The following is a 12,951-nucleotide window of genomic DNA, read 5'->3' as shown; positions in this document are numbered from 1 at the left end:
GGGGGGGGGGGGGGGGGGGGGGGGGGGATAGAGAGAACGAGCTACGAGAAAAGGGAATTACGAAGGACGAGCGAAGGGGTCGGACGGGCTGGAGGCAGAAAGATGAGGGGAGGCAAAAGGTGAACTTTGAGATGGGCTGATATCGGGGTAAGCTCTACATTAGCGAATTACCCGCGCGCTCTCGCGAGTCTCTCCCAGTTTCTCCGGTGGTGAGCGATAAATATACCAGAGTAATTCGAAAATATTGTACGAAAGGATTCGGGAAAAATTTGTAAAGGAAAACCGAAACCGGAACCGCCGCCCCGAGGAGAATCTGTAAGACTTTGGCATGGTTAAATTTCTAGCCTCGATTCAATGCACGCTTGAGAGAATCAGTTTTTGAATTTTTTATTGCGAATTATTCGAGACGGGAGTGTCTCTCAAAGCAATCTCGCGATTACAACAATCGCTATTTATTTATTTATTTTTTTTTTTCGATACTCTCGGTGAGTGTGATTACACGGCATTCGATTATGGATCGAGGATTTGCGATTGAAATCGACGAATTCGAGATCCATGCTAGTCCATAATCGTGCTGGCAACGCCCTCGTTAGGAACGCTGGCGAAACTAATCCTTTATTTGCGGGAAAATTGAACAGTGGCGTCATCTGGCAGCGAAGCAGTATAGTTATCGAATTGTACGTCACTTCGTGCTAGACCGATAATCCTAACCTGCGGCGACTTCTTCCAAGCGGAATTCAGGGAGAATATATTGATCTGATCAAAGCACAAAGGTGGAGAAATACTTTAACAATATATAATGAAGAAGATGGGCAGATTATTAAACAAGGTGAAACAAGGCTCATATAATGTCACGGAAAGATTAAAAGCGTAAATCCACTCTATTCAGTGTGGAATCTAACATAACGAAATCTCTTCTCCTAAGTAGAAAAGTATCTAAGAAATTTTTCGTGAGGATATGATGGACAGCGATCACTGCATGCACTTTGTTGAGCGCAAGAAGCGATTCTGCCGCATGACAGTGCAAAAAGGTCATCAGTACTGCGGCGAGCATCAACGGAACACCGCTGGCTCCGACACCGGGAATGAGAGAGTGCCATGTCCGCTGGATCCCACACAGCAAGTATTCATTAAATTCGATGTATTCTAGCACGGTATCATGACATTTGTCTCCTTCCAGTACATGCTATAGATCCAAGCTGACGAAGCACCTGGGTGTGTGCAACGTCAAGCGAAGGCTAGACGCGCAGCCGACGTTCGTAGTTGAAGGAACAAACTTGGATGATGAGACTATCGCGACGCCGCCGCGCGTGCCACTGTCGCAGCTCGATGAATCTGTCATAAGAATGGTGATAAGGAAGATTCATGCTGCCTACGGTATGATTAAATCATCTGCAGTCAGGCCTCAGTGCCTTGTATTTACATGTAAAATGTAGTTATCTACATGTATGCGCAAAGTAAACTATATGTAAATTGTATTGTATATTATTTATATAAGTAATTTATGACAAAGAACAATTTATGTTCTTTGTTGTTGCACTGGACTGTGCAAAAACTTTTATCTCGTTTATATATTTTCATTTGTCAATATTAGAGTCAGATGTATTAACAATCGCAAAACTTAATTTTTTCAATAATAATTTACATATTTTACATTTCTTATATATTATTTATATTAAAAAAATTTATGTGAGTTTAACGTAAACAATATGTAAATATTTCATGTAAACGTAATTTTAAAATATATGACAACTATGTCAAGTATAATTTGATTTGTTTAAAAAATGAATTTCTTTTTCATGTCTTTATATATGTTATGTCCCGTTTAGATGAGCTACCAGAATTTTCTCAAACGATTCTAAGGCATAACGTGCTCGAAGACAAATTAAATGATGAAACCAGCGGTAATAAAGTTAGAAAGCACTTGCTCCAAAATGCATCTCTGCTAGGGCATCTGGAGCAAGCTGGTCTTATGCAAGACGACACTTGTTTCATCGAATTTGGAGCTGGAAAAGGTACATTTCAATTGTAACGGCATTTGTTGATTCTCTTAAATTTTTTATTTTAATGAAATTTCGTTTCTATTTGTCGAACAATTCGTTATTATTCTTAAGTCAGTTATTTTGAGTCACGCTGTACAATGTACTAAATGAAGTCGACCTTTAAAGCTCAGTTAACATATTGGTTGGGGCAGATTATAAAGGATAAGTCAAACTCTTGCATCCTACTGGTTGATCGTTCTAGTCATCGGCACAAAAGCGATAATAAACTTAAGATAGAGGAAAGTCGCCTTACAGTGAAAAGAATACGCGCCGACATTGCTGATCTGCAACTGAATCAAATCTCGGAGATCCAGCCGATCAAATACAAGATCGGCATAGCAAAGCATCTCTGCGGAACAGCCACTGGTACACTCATTTTGTCTATTGACAATGTTTCATTTTTGTTTTATATTATAATCGACGACAATGGATATTTCAGACTTGGCAATACGTTGTTTAATAAAGTCGATGAACAGCGAACCCAAGGTCGACGTACGCGGTCTAATCGTCGCGTTTTGTTGTCATCATAAGTGCGAGTACTCGTCGTACGTGGGCAGGAAGTACTTGCAACAATGTGGCTTTACCGCGGACGAGTTTCCTGTTCTATGCAGCATAGTCAGTTGGGCGACTTGTGGTTGTCGTTTAAAGAGCGACGTTAACTCGCCAAGTGACGCAACATCAGACGCAGCTAGCGGAATTTCCTCGAAATCAGATGAACGTGAAGTTATCGGGCGCAAAGCTAAAATATTGCTGAATTGGGGTCGTTTGATCTTTTTGAAGAGCGTTGGATTTCAGGCTGAGCTGCTTTATTATATCTCCACTGATGTTTCATTAGAAAATATGTGCATTGTGGCTACTCGAGAACATTCGTCGTAACTGGAATATGTTGAATTTACTGTCAACTTGTACGTTATCTTAAAAATTATTCTCATTTTTTTTATAATAAATTACATATTTACGTAAATTTATATTTCGATCAATATATCAACGCAAGATTGGCTGTTACCGTCCGTTGATTTCCGCATTTCCTTATCGCCTCGGTCGGTATAGTTTACTTTTTAATTTATCAACCTCGAACTTACCGACACACTTAATTGAATGACGGGTTGAAGTAGTACGCAAGTCACAAATAATCTCCCCCACTGAACAAAATGCCCCGCCCAATACGAGTGATCTAACACCGTTCAAACATTCCAGCGTACGTTCGATGTGAAGTGTGGAGTTGGAGTCTAGCTACCTGCTCCTTTTCTTATCGCCCAACTTCCAGGGTAGCGCTTTACCGCCAAGTGGAATTGGTATCGACGGCACGAAGAGAGGAGAGAGAAAAAAAGAACCGCCATTGAGGTATGCCTAAGCCGTGAATAGGACGCGCGTGACCCGTGGAATTTACACGTAACGTATACACACCTGCTTTTGACCTAAATCAGTATCTATTTTTACCTGCCTGCGCGTACTTGTGCGTGCCGTAGTAAAGATTGCCGATAACGATAGCTGCGCGATTCATCAATCGGTGTATACAAAGTTGTGTGTACACATCCTATGTAGCACGTCGCGCCAAGCCACGCCTGATAGCTGCGACATTCTTACAGAACTTGCCTCTTTCCTTTGTTTTTTCAGAAAATAAGCAAGTAACGTGGCCGTTAACGTTGTGACATGTCTATTCTAGACGAGCGCGACGAATACTTGAAGAATCCGTATTTTAAGGAGCACTTGTACGGCGACTTTACTGCATTCTATGTCACAATTGCTCTCTGCACCGTCCTAGGCGTATTTCTATTTGTTTTGAACATCGTGTTCTGTTGGTGCTCGCGACACCGTGAATATTGGCAAGATCGCAACTCCGGTGAGTTAGATCAGTTTCTTCAGTCTGTATATAAGAGTACACACCACATAGTTTACGCGGGCGCGCGCGACTGATACAGTTTCTCTTATTTTTTAATAGCATATTATCCTGTTGGGATTTAGGCAATAGGTGGATCCAACCTCTATGGACTGTATTGCCGCATAAAACACCGCCGCTTGATCTGAGCGAGTTAGAACCTGGTCTCATCAAGTATCCTCAAGTGAGGCACGAGATTGTTCAGTATCACGATCCGGAGTCTCAGAGTACCACGCCACAGCCCCAGGAGTACATGGAGATGCAAAAACGCGAGAGTGAGATCTAAAGTAGCTGGCAGCACCAACTGAAGAGCAGTGTTGGAAAATAGTAGTAGTAACATCTACGCTTAAGAATACGTTCAAAGTCAAAGAGTTTAATTGAGTACAATAGAGTCTAATTAGCCCTTTGCACCCAGTTAATTGCATTGTGAAGCTTGTGCCTTAGCTACTATACACTGAAACTTTCACCACCAACATTGTTTTCATAGATTTATTGACCTGCTTTTACATATATTGAAAGAATAATTTTTATTTTTTTATATAAAATCAATATAATTTAAAAATTGTGACATCACTGCGACTTGCTTCGCAAGTTATTTTCAATAATTGCACAGGACACTAGTTGCAAATAGTCTATAATCTCGGATAGATATAAAAGAATATTTTATTATGGGCTTGCACGTTTTCTGGCCTGCTACGGCCTGCCTGACTCTCTTTGTAGTTTGCATTATAATCGTGATGCTGAAGTATGGCGCACGTCTCTGCAAATTACGACACGAGCCATTGCCATCTGATCAAGAATGGGAAGGCAAAGCGTATTCCAGAAAACTATCTCTCTCCATGGCGTGAAAACGGATATTACCGTTTCGAAAATGTACTCGTATCGCACAGCTCTTTCATTTAAAAATATATAAATGAAATTGCCGATTAGTACTTTTGCTGTAAACGTAAATTGAACGTAAATAACTTTCCAAACTATTTATAACTGCTTTTTCTCTGTGACACACATTTCATATATAGACACAATATTGCGTATACACAATATTGGTCGTATAAGTTAAATGATTATATCCGTCCATTTATTATGTATTTGTACTAATATATTTTTTATTAATATAGACTCGTACGTGCCTTTTTCAAAAATTAGTGCAATTCCGAAGGAATTTTTATAAAATGGAATTATACAAGTATATAAGACATTGTTGAGAAAGAATTTTTTATGTCCGTCCACACATGTCTCTTTGATATTATTATTAAATCTACATTGTTCGAATAATTTTTGTATAATATCGATAATTGAGCACTTTTGTAATTTTTATATTGAATTCTCATTTTACGAATAAAACACATATCATGAAAATCTCTACCTCGAAGATCTTTTTACGAAATTGTACAAACCCCGATCAGCGCAATTTGAATGGATCACATCACTCTTGTATATATAATATTTTTACTTTTATTGACAACATTGGATTTTTGTTACATGTGTAATGGTTACACAATTATTTCAATAAGTAAGTAGATACATTATACAATTTTTATAGTAGTTCGTAAAGAAAATCATCGATTTCATCGAGCTACAGTACATCCAAAATTCAGGAGCTATCCTAAGCTATACGTTCTGACGAAACTGTCCATAATGAAACAACCGCGCGATCAGCGATTTATACAAATAACATTTAACAATTATTTATCTAAATCGTTGCGAAGCAGTTATCGATTTGTATAACAAATTGACATCTTTGGAAAATGTACAATCGAATTTGTTTAATCTTAACGAAATACGTAGAAAATTTTTAGCGATCTGTCATACCAATGGAAATGGTCAAAGCAGTCTATTACAATTTCTATAGTTGCACTAACAAGATTAAACCATCAACAAGATCGACGATCATGAAACTCAACGGTCCGTAATTAGAAGGGTGATTTGCATGTCTCTAATTATTTTAATTCTAACGAATAAAGTTCTGAACGATTCTCTTATTATAATATCTAGAATATCTATGATTTATATATATTCCGCAGGGTGCAGTGCACGCAGATAGCAAAAAGCTGTCCTGGAAGAACTATCGAGAGGGATTTTCCAGAGCGGAACTATATAATTTAAAGGCAATTAAAGGAAATTAAAATTGTGCTATATCTAATCTTTCTTGACAAGTGTCGGAGCGCAGGTCTGCCGATTTGCAGAATTTCATTCACGACTTGTTACAAATTTGCGTAGCCAGAGAGAAATCCGCTTCGAAGTTTCTCCAAAGGAGCACGGACATTTGCTATCGACGTATACGCATTCTCCTCGAGACATCCTGTAATTTTATCGAAGGATTTGAAAAATTAGCCTCTAGGTTTACTGATGTATCTTTCTATCATGCTATGTTACAATGCGATTAAAACATGGAGAGCTTTCTGCGAGCTCCACACAGAGAAGTCAAGCACGAGACTCGTTACATCTGTTTTACACTGCTGAGACGCATTCGGATGGTTCAGAAATTCCGCAATCCTGCACGATCGTTAAGAGCATAAGATTCCTACGAAAACTAAGAGGCACGCGAACTCGCGCATTTCGTAAAAAGTGTAGCGATCTTCGGACACCGAAGGAGCTTTTTCGAGAGGAATAGCGCGAACGATCCCCGTAGATCACACATGCAATTATTACGCATTGTAAGATAGATGTAACGTTCATGGGGGACACATTGAATGCTTTTGCACGTAACGAGTCGACTTCCGTGGTGTGTCCCTGGTTACGAACCGATCTCGGTGCGGAACACAGCTACGACCTTAGCAATTCGAGGTGGAGGGAACGACGAATGTATCCGGTGAAGTCGAGTTCATCGGTTTGGAAGAATTTGTGGGATCAGTGAGGACAGTAATTAGCGAAGAGTCGAAAAAAGGGAAAGATAACGCTATCCTAGTTTATCGATAAAATTCGCTTCACGCGTAATGATGATATGCTGTAATACGGGAGCTAGAACTAGGCGCTTGACGATGACGCGCGTACGGCGTCCACAGGGATTTCTTAGATGAACTCTCCTGGAGGTCCTCGGAATCCGACGCGCGGAAGAATCTCGCCGATAATCTCGACGCTTGTATTCTCGACTTTCGGAGCTGAAGGACCGGAGTCTCTCTGTCGCGTATCGGAGATCTAGGATGGAGACGTGGAAGAGATACCTTCAAAATATTATTGTATGCTCGTATGTGAAAAATACTCTCTCCTCAGGCCTCATCTACCCCCTATGCATTCTTGCGTAGACACATCCGCACGACGCAACTCGCACTCGCGTGTAACTACCAAACGCGCAAACAGGCTTAACTTCTTGTCATCGACGAGCCCTCCGGTTATACATCTAGACTTAAAAACGAATTACAATCTTGTATGCGGGGAGGAGGGATTTGATTTTTGTAGCATCGAAAAGATATCCAGTGATCTACCTCTCTTTTTCTCTTTCTCTCTCTTTCCTGCACGCGCGAGCGTGCATGTTTGACGAGACGACGAGTTATTTCAGTTTGATTTTCATGCTCATTGGCGAGTTTCCATAATTGCCAGTTATCACTTGATACAATATTATTATAACGTTAATTGCGAATATTAACATCGGAAGTGACAACGTCCTGCCGAAAGGGGCGCGGAGGATTCCGGATAAATTCATTAGGCTCGCGCGAACATTCTGTGCTAAATAATACAGTATATTTTTTTTTCGCATTTTATTTGAATTCTCTCGACAAATGTGTCATTTTGATGTGTATCGTTTGATCGTACATTTTGATTTTATAATTTTTGATTCATCGTGACCGTTTTGAAGATGCCACACAGGACGGATGCTTCTCGCCCGAACATCTTTGTTTAAACTGACGAACCTTCGCGACGGCGTAATAATTGTCGGAATATCTCGCGCATGTTATATGATACAGGACACAGTTACTTTGAACACCGAACATTGTATATTTATGTGACAATCGAATGAAAGCTGTTTAGTATGACAAATATTGTACATGATTTTAAGTGGATCAGCAGCTAAGCCAAATGGGAGTCGCTGCTGCTTCTTGTGTGATAAACAATAATATTAATAATATTAATAATAATATAATATCGCTGCGGGAAGACGAGAGAACAACTTTGGCGGATGATCTTATCCTCTGCAAACCTCCGAAATGGCGGCTGCTGCTAGTCAGGGAGCTCTACGATGTGTGCTACGCTCATTAATGAAACAACCAGTGGTGCAGATTTTGCAAGAACACGCTAAGAAAGCTAACTCCTGAATCCTTACAGATCTTTAAATATCCGAATTCACAAGTCATGAAAAAAAAAATGTCGCATCGAGAGACGCGAGTGTCGAATTCGCGAAAATTCAATGCACAAACTGCATCACTTATGTGTCTAGACGATCGGCCCTGTTCAGCTTTCGTCATCTCGAACATGTTACGTATCGGTTCCCAATCAATTCTTCGGTTGATTGCGCGGCTTAACCCTCCAAGATCTCGCCATCGTCCATTTTTAGAATACCTTTATGCGATCAATAACTCCTCTAACAGGGGAACTCGTTGCAAATTATGTCAATGGGTTAGATAGAAGAGTCTCCTCGACACAGGCATACGCTTACGAACATGATATTTTCCATACAAACCTCGGACCCATTATTAGGTGTAACCAATCTAATATGTTTACTCGGAAGTTGAAATTGTCAAAACATTTCAGCCAAAATTTAACGCGCAACATGCACCTGATGTAAATTATTACTAATTAATAGTAATATAATAGCACAAGAAAACCCTGGAAGGGTTAATAACCGAGTTACTGCCGAGAACAGATGTGATCACCGAAACGTATGCAGTATCCCGTAATTATTAACAGTAATTAATCGACGGCTGCAGCGCACTTTAAAAACGGTTTACAGTTACGCGGTACGCGTCTGCATCCAAAATGCAAATGATTCCTAGGCAGTATATATATATATATATATAATTTCGATCGACGATCGATTCAAATTTTGCTCTGCCTCGCATTTAATTAGCGATAGGAAAAGGGATCGAAAGAAGTTGGGGGATCGTAGAGATGAAAGTGCGCTTTCGTTGCCCGATTAGAAGAAATGATTGGAGATTGTGTGGCGGATAATTACTGCTTGCCCGATTTCTTGTTCGATCGATCACCTGGAAACAGAAAAACAAACAAGGGCTCGCGCTTGCTGCTTAAATTTTCTTCACCCTACGGGCTGTCGCGACGAAAAATCAATCGACCGAACGAGAGGTATTACCTTTGGCAGATTTCTTGGTGTTGGTCTCTGGTTTACACCTTTTGGTGAGCCGTCGCGTCTTTTCGCAGGATGTATCGCTGTTCGCTTTCAAATTATCGATTCTCGTCATCATCTGATTCGCGCATCCGCTCCACGTGCCTTTCTCGTATCGACATGCTGCGATCAACGATCGAATTAAGATGTATTCCCGAACTCGCTTCTTGCGACGATACATTAATCGCGGACTCACCTTTCTTACACTTCTTCTGTATAGTCTTGGTCTGCTCGCAGGACTTGTCGCCCTTCTTGAGGCTCAGAGTGCGCGACCGCGTGTTGGTATTTGAGTCGCATTCCGACCATTGACCCTTTACATATCTGCACGATGAGGAGCTGCCGGATGCTGCGTCAGCAAATGCGAAACGTCAATAGAAACAATTGGACGTAACATCGATCAAGCGAATAGAGAAAGAGAGGGAGAGGGGGGGAGAGAGGGGGAGAGAGAGAGAGAGAGAGAGAGAGAGAGAGAGAGAGGAAAGGAGGGAGATTTTTAAGGTCGACAAGGAACGACTTCTAATTACGCCGTTTATATACGTATGTTATATAGACGGTTATATAGACGGTTTATATTCGCGACCGCTCGATAAAACAACGTCACGATGAAAGGGGGGTAATGGATTAATTACAGAAAGAAGCACTCACTTCGTTCCTTAGTACCACGTACTGTCCGTACAAGCACCTCCTTGTCATCCTCCTCCCACAGATCAGCTTCCGCTCGCGCATTCGTAAGAATCATCAACAAGGCGACGGCCACGAGAGCCAAACTCCAGCATAGCTTCATTCTGTTGAGAAAAAAAAAAAGAAAAGGAAGGAGAACGCTTCATCAAGCACTCTTAATTATGACTTTAATAGTTAATTTGCACAAAGTAAATTCGCGGAAGTGGATCGTTTCGACATCGATAAATATTTCTTCACAAATACGGTTCAGATTGCGGGTTTAATAATTTCGCAGCATCAACGACTTTTCAAGTTCGAATCAATAAATTGATTATCGCGATGAATCAACGACGTGTATTATCGAACCGAGGAATGGTTTTAAGCTTCTCACAGACAGGGACGCGCTTTGATTTTTTTCGTTTTCTTTTTTTTTATCTGCATTCGGGCTTCGTTCTCGCGAAGCAATCGGCGAAGCGAAGACTTCTTTATGCTGGATTTCACGCTGACGTTAATTAAAGCCAGTCCAGCGTCAATCTCTATTAAAGCGGCCTGTCATTGCCGATAACTCGCGATCTACGTCACGAGGCACCGACAGGCCGGCACAAAGGAAGAAGCGCCGCGGCGCGACGTCGACGTCGCATTCGCGGAATCCCAGTTGATGCGGTTATTAAACTTTTCGGGGCGACGCGCTCCGTCCTCGTTACAATTCGTCGCGATCTCTCTCGCGATAGCGGCAAGTGGCCCTTAACGAGGGAACCGCAAAAGATAATTAACCCCGATCGCAGCATCGCTCTGCAAATGGGATCGCTAAAAATAAAATCTTACGTCATCGCGACTCATTCGCATTTTAATCCTTAGCACCAGATAGCAGATAGTTCGTATGCGGTCGCGGCGGTTAAGCGCCGTTCTCGTTTCGACAATCTCGTCTGCGCTTCCGCGATAGCCGCGGAAACTCCTCGTCGATTTTGATAACGATAATTCCCAAACGTTGCAGCGTACTAAAAATCTGTGCATTCAAACAGTAAGAGATTTCTCGCTTTGTTGCAGCCTCCAACCTAGTTATAAAATAACCATACAGTGGAAAAGAAGGAAAAGAAAAAAGAAAGTTCCGTTGCATTAATTAGAATTCTGGTAGATTCAATCAGAGGAGTACAAAGCTGGACTTGTAGTTGAAGCTACGAAACAATTCGGTTTCGAGATAACCAAACGTTCAATTACAACAATCAGAATTCCAATTGGCATCCGATCAAAATTCGTTTTGTCCGCCTCCTTCTCGTTGCGTCGCAACCAGAACATTTTTTCCCCGCGTAACAATCGGCGCTCTGATTTTTTTCCTGCAACGTTAACAGCGACGTTTAAAATCCATTTTAATATCCCTGCAAATCCGGCGAAAAGAGATTGGTCCGCACGTCAGTCCTGTCCAGTCCAGCGTGCGGAAGCCGAAGATTGATTTATTGGAGGGTGCGCGGCGATACGAACGCATAAACGATTGGCTCAAGGTCTCTCCTTAGATCGATGCCATCGTTTCGCACACGATTGGAGGTGATGCGCCTCCGACGACGACGATAAACCAGGCGACCACCAAGGCCGCGGAACTAATTAATCATCAACGATGAGAAGTAGAACGGGTGTCGTTCACAGTTTCAACATCGGCAGATGATGATGGATTATTCTCTATGCAATATCGGGGATTCATGAATAAGCAGCGGCATAATCTCAGCTGCTCCTAAATCCGCACTCTAAATCTGAGAAGCGTATTCAAGATTCAAAGACGGGTTTCTCGGGGAGACCGCAGACCTCAAAAGCTTCCAAGATCCCCGGAGCTCCAACTGGATTCTCAGGAAGAGAGCGAGGGGAGGAAGAGAATTGAAATGGCGGCGCTGCGTGACGTGTGTCAAATATGGTTCAAAGACCCGAGATAGAGTAAAATGCGAGTTTAGAGCCCGGAATAGAACGTAGGAGGTGGATCTAGGAAGAATCAAAGAATGTATAATCTATTAAAAGAACGGATGTGCGCGAGAGAGTCCAGAGAACTTGGAGACGACGCGTTTCGCTCCGTACCGTACATGCGTTTTGCTGCACGCATCTTTTCAGTCATTCCGGCTATTAGCCGACATTGAGACAATCAGCACTCGTCAGCAATCTTGTTGGACCACCACCGGTCGGTCGGTTGGCTGGCTCTCCCCTCCCCCCCCCCCCCCCCACGCAAATCTCCACTTATATTCGAACAATCCGTAGGGAAAATCGTCCGCGGCGGCGCGTTCGGATTGATGGAATTGACAAAATTATCGTCGCATCAGAACAGCCGGACGCGAATGAGACGGCGAGCGGAAGTTGCCTTGTTCAAGTTCGTCGTCGGACCTATTGTCGGTCCAGCAACGTCGCGGTGGTCCAACGAATGGACAAGAGAAAGAGAGGGGGAGAGGAGGAAGAAGAGAGAGAGAGAGAGAGAGAACGAGATGCGAAAAAAAAGATGCGGAACGAGAAAGAAAAAGAAGGAGAGAGATATCGAGTAGATAATATGCCGTCGAATATAGACCGGGGACACGCGGTCAACATGTCCGAGAGTAAGGGGACGTTGGCCGATGTCCAGATATACTCTCTTCGTGTGTCCAACTCGCGAGTACGAGCACACCAGCTCTTGTTTTTCTTTTCGCGCCGCGTAGATGTTTCTCAGTCGACCCTAGAAAAAAAAAAGAGGTAGATCTTTATTTCCAACGGACTAAACGGGGAGAGCGCAAACACGCGTGCAGAGATGCTTGATAAGAATTAAAAAGCCTATGAAAAGCATTAATTTTTTTTTCATTCGATCATATATAAATATATAGGGACACGAATGAGTTAACATCTGAAGTTAACACGCGTATCGGAGGAGGCATGAGAAGAAATGGGAGGGCATGTTGAGGTATTTGTGTATCTGAATAAACAGCAGGTGTCTGGCTGGCCGTACACTCGTGCAGAATAACTGAGGGAAAAAAAATCATCACGTCAAAGTGTCATGTAGCTGATAGAGTATCGCGTTGTCTGAAAAATACGATACCGTAGGAATGAGCGTTCGAGGAGTGCAAGAACGAACGTTCGGTTTATCAACA

General features: G+C 42.0%; 4 protein-coding genes across 5 annotated transcripts in view; 3 read left to right on the top strand and 1 right to left on the bottom strand.

The window, feature by feature from the left end:
* The first annotated feature begins 101 nt into the window (after positions 1–101).
* LOC108746881 (tRNA:m(4)X modification enzyme TRM13 homolog) lies at positions 102–3,304 on the top strand. The gene is made up of 8 exons (XM_018483940.1): positions 102–147; positions 639–829; positions 929–1,119; positions 1,181–1,377; positions 1,830–2,015; positions 2,169–2,408; positions 2,482–2,947; positions 3,240–3,304. The coding sequence occupies exons 3-7, from the start codon at positions 959–961 to the stop codon at positions 2,916–2,918; spliced, it is 1,221 nt and encodes a 406-aa protein (XP_018339442.1). The 5' UTR covers positions 102–147; positions 639–829; positions 929–958; the 3' UTR covers positions 2,919–2,947; positions 3,240–3,304.
* Positions 3,193–4,230, top strand: LOC108746885. Of its 2 annotated transcripts, none has more exons than XM_018483944.1 (3): positions 3,193–3,386; positions 3,660–3,885; positions 4,008–4,230. In XM_018483944.1, the coding sequence occupies exons 2-3, from the start codon at positions 3,696–3,698 to the stop codon at positions 4,205–4,207; spliced, it is 390 nt and encodes a 129-aa protein (XP_018339446.1). In that variant the 5' UTR covers positions 3,193–3,386; positions 3,660–3,695; the 3' UTR covers positions 4,208–4,230. The 2 variants fall into 2 exon arrangements, with proteins under 2 accessions (XP_018339446.1, XP_018339447.1); XM_018483945.1 differs by having other exon boundaries at positions 3,367–3,434.
* Positions 4,231–4,578: 348 nt separating this feature from the next.
* LOC108746886 lies at positions 4,579–5,030 on the top strand. The gene has a single exon (XM_018483947.1). The coding sequence runs from the start codon at positions 4,590–4,592 to the stop codon at positions 4,767–4,769; it is 180 nt and encodes a 59-aa protein (XP_018339449.1). The 5' UTR covers positions 4,579–4,589; the 3' UTR covers positions 4,770–5,030.
* Positions 5,031–7,109: 2,079 nt separating this feature from the next.
* LOC108746884 overlaps positions 7,110–12,951 on the bottom strand; it is an 8,316-nt gene continuing 2,474 nt past the window's right edge. Inside the window, exons 2-5 of the mRNA XM_018483943.1 lie at positions 9,845–9,984; positions 9,396–9,545; positions 9,167–9,322; positions 7,110–9,062 (exon numbers count right to left, since the gene is read on the bottom strand). Of these exons, the coding sequence (XP_018339445.1) occupies positions 9,028–9,062; positions 9,167–9,322; positions 9,396–9,545; positions 9,845–9,983 (480 nt within the window). The 5' untranslated portion in view covers position 9,984 and the 3' untranslated portion in view covers positions 7,110–9,027. The remainder of the gene's footprint in view (positions 9,063–9,166; positions 9,323–9,395; positions 9,546–9,844; positions 9,985–12,951) is intronic.

This window comes from Trachymyrmex septentrionalis, unplaced genomic scaffold (assembly GCF_001594115.1).
Source record: "Trachymyrmex septentrionalis isolate Tsep2-gDNA-1 unplaced genomic scaffold, Tsep1.0 scaffold19, whole genome shotgun sequence".
Lineage (NCBI taxonomy): Eukaryota > Metazoa > Arthropoda > Insecta > Hymenoptera > Formicidae > Trachymyrmex > Trachymyrmex septentrionalis.
The sequence above is the reverse complement of the archived record's forward strand: the minus strand, read 5'-3'. Positions and strand labels throughout refer to the sequence as shown.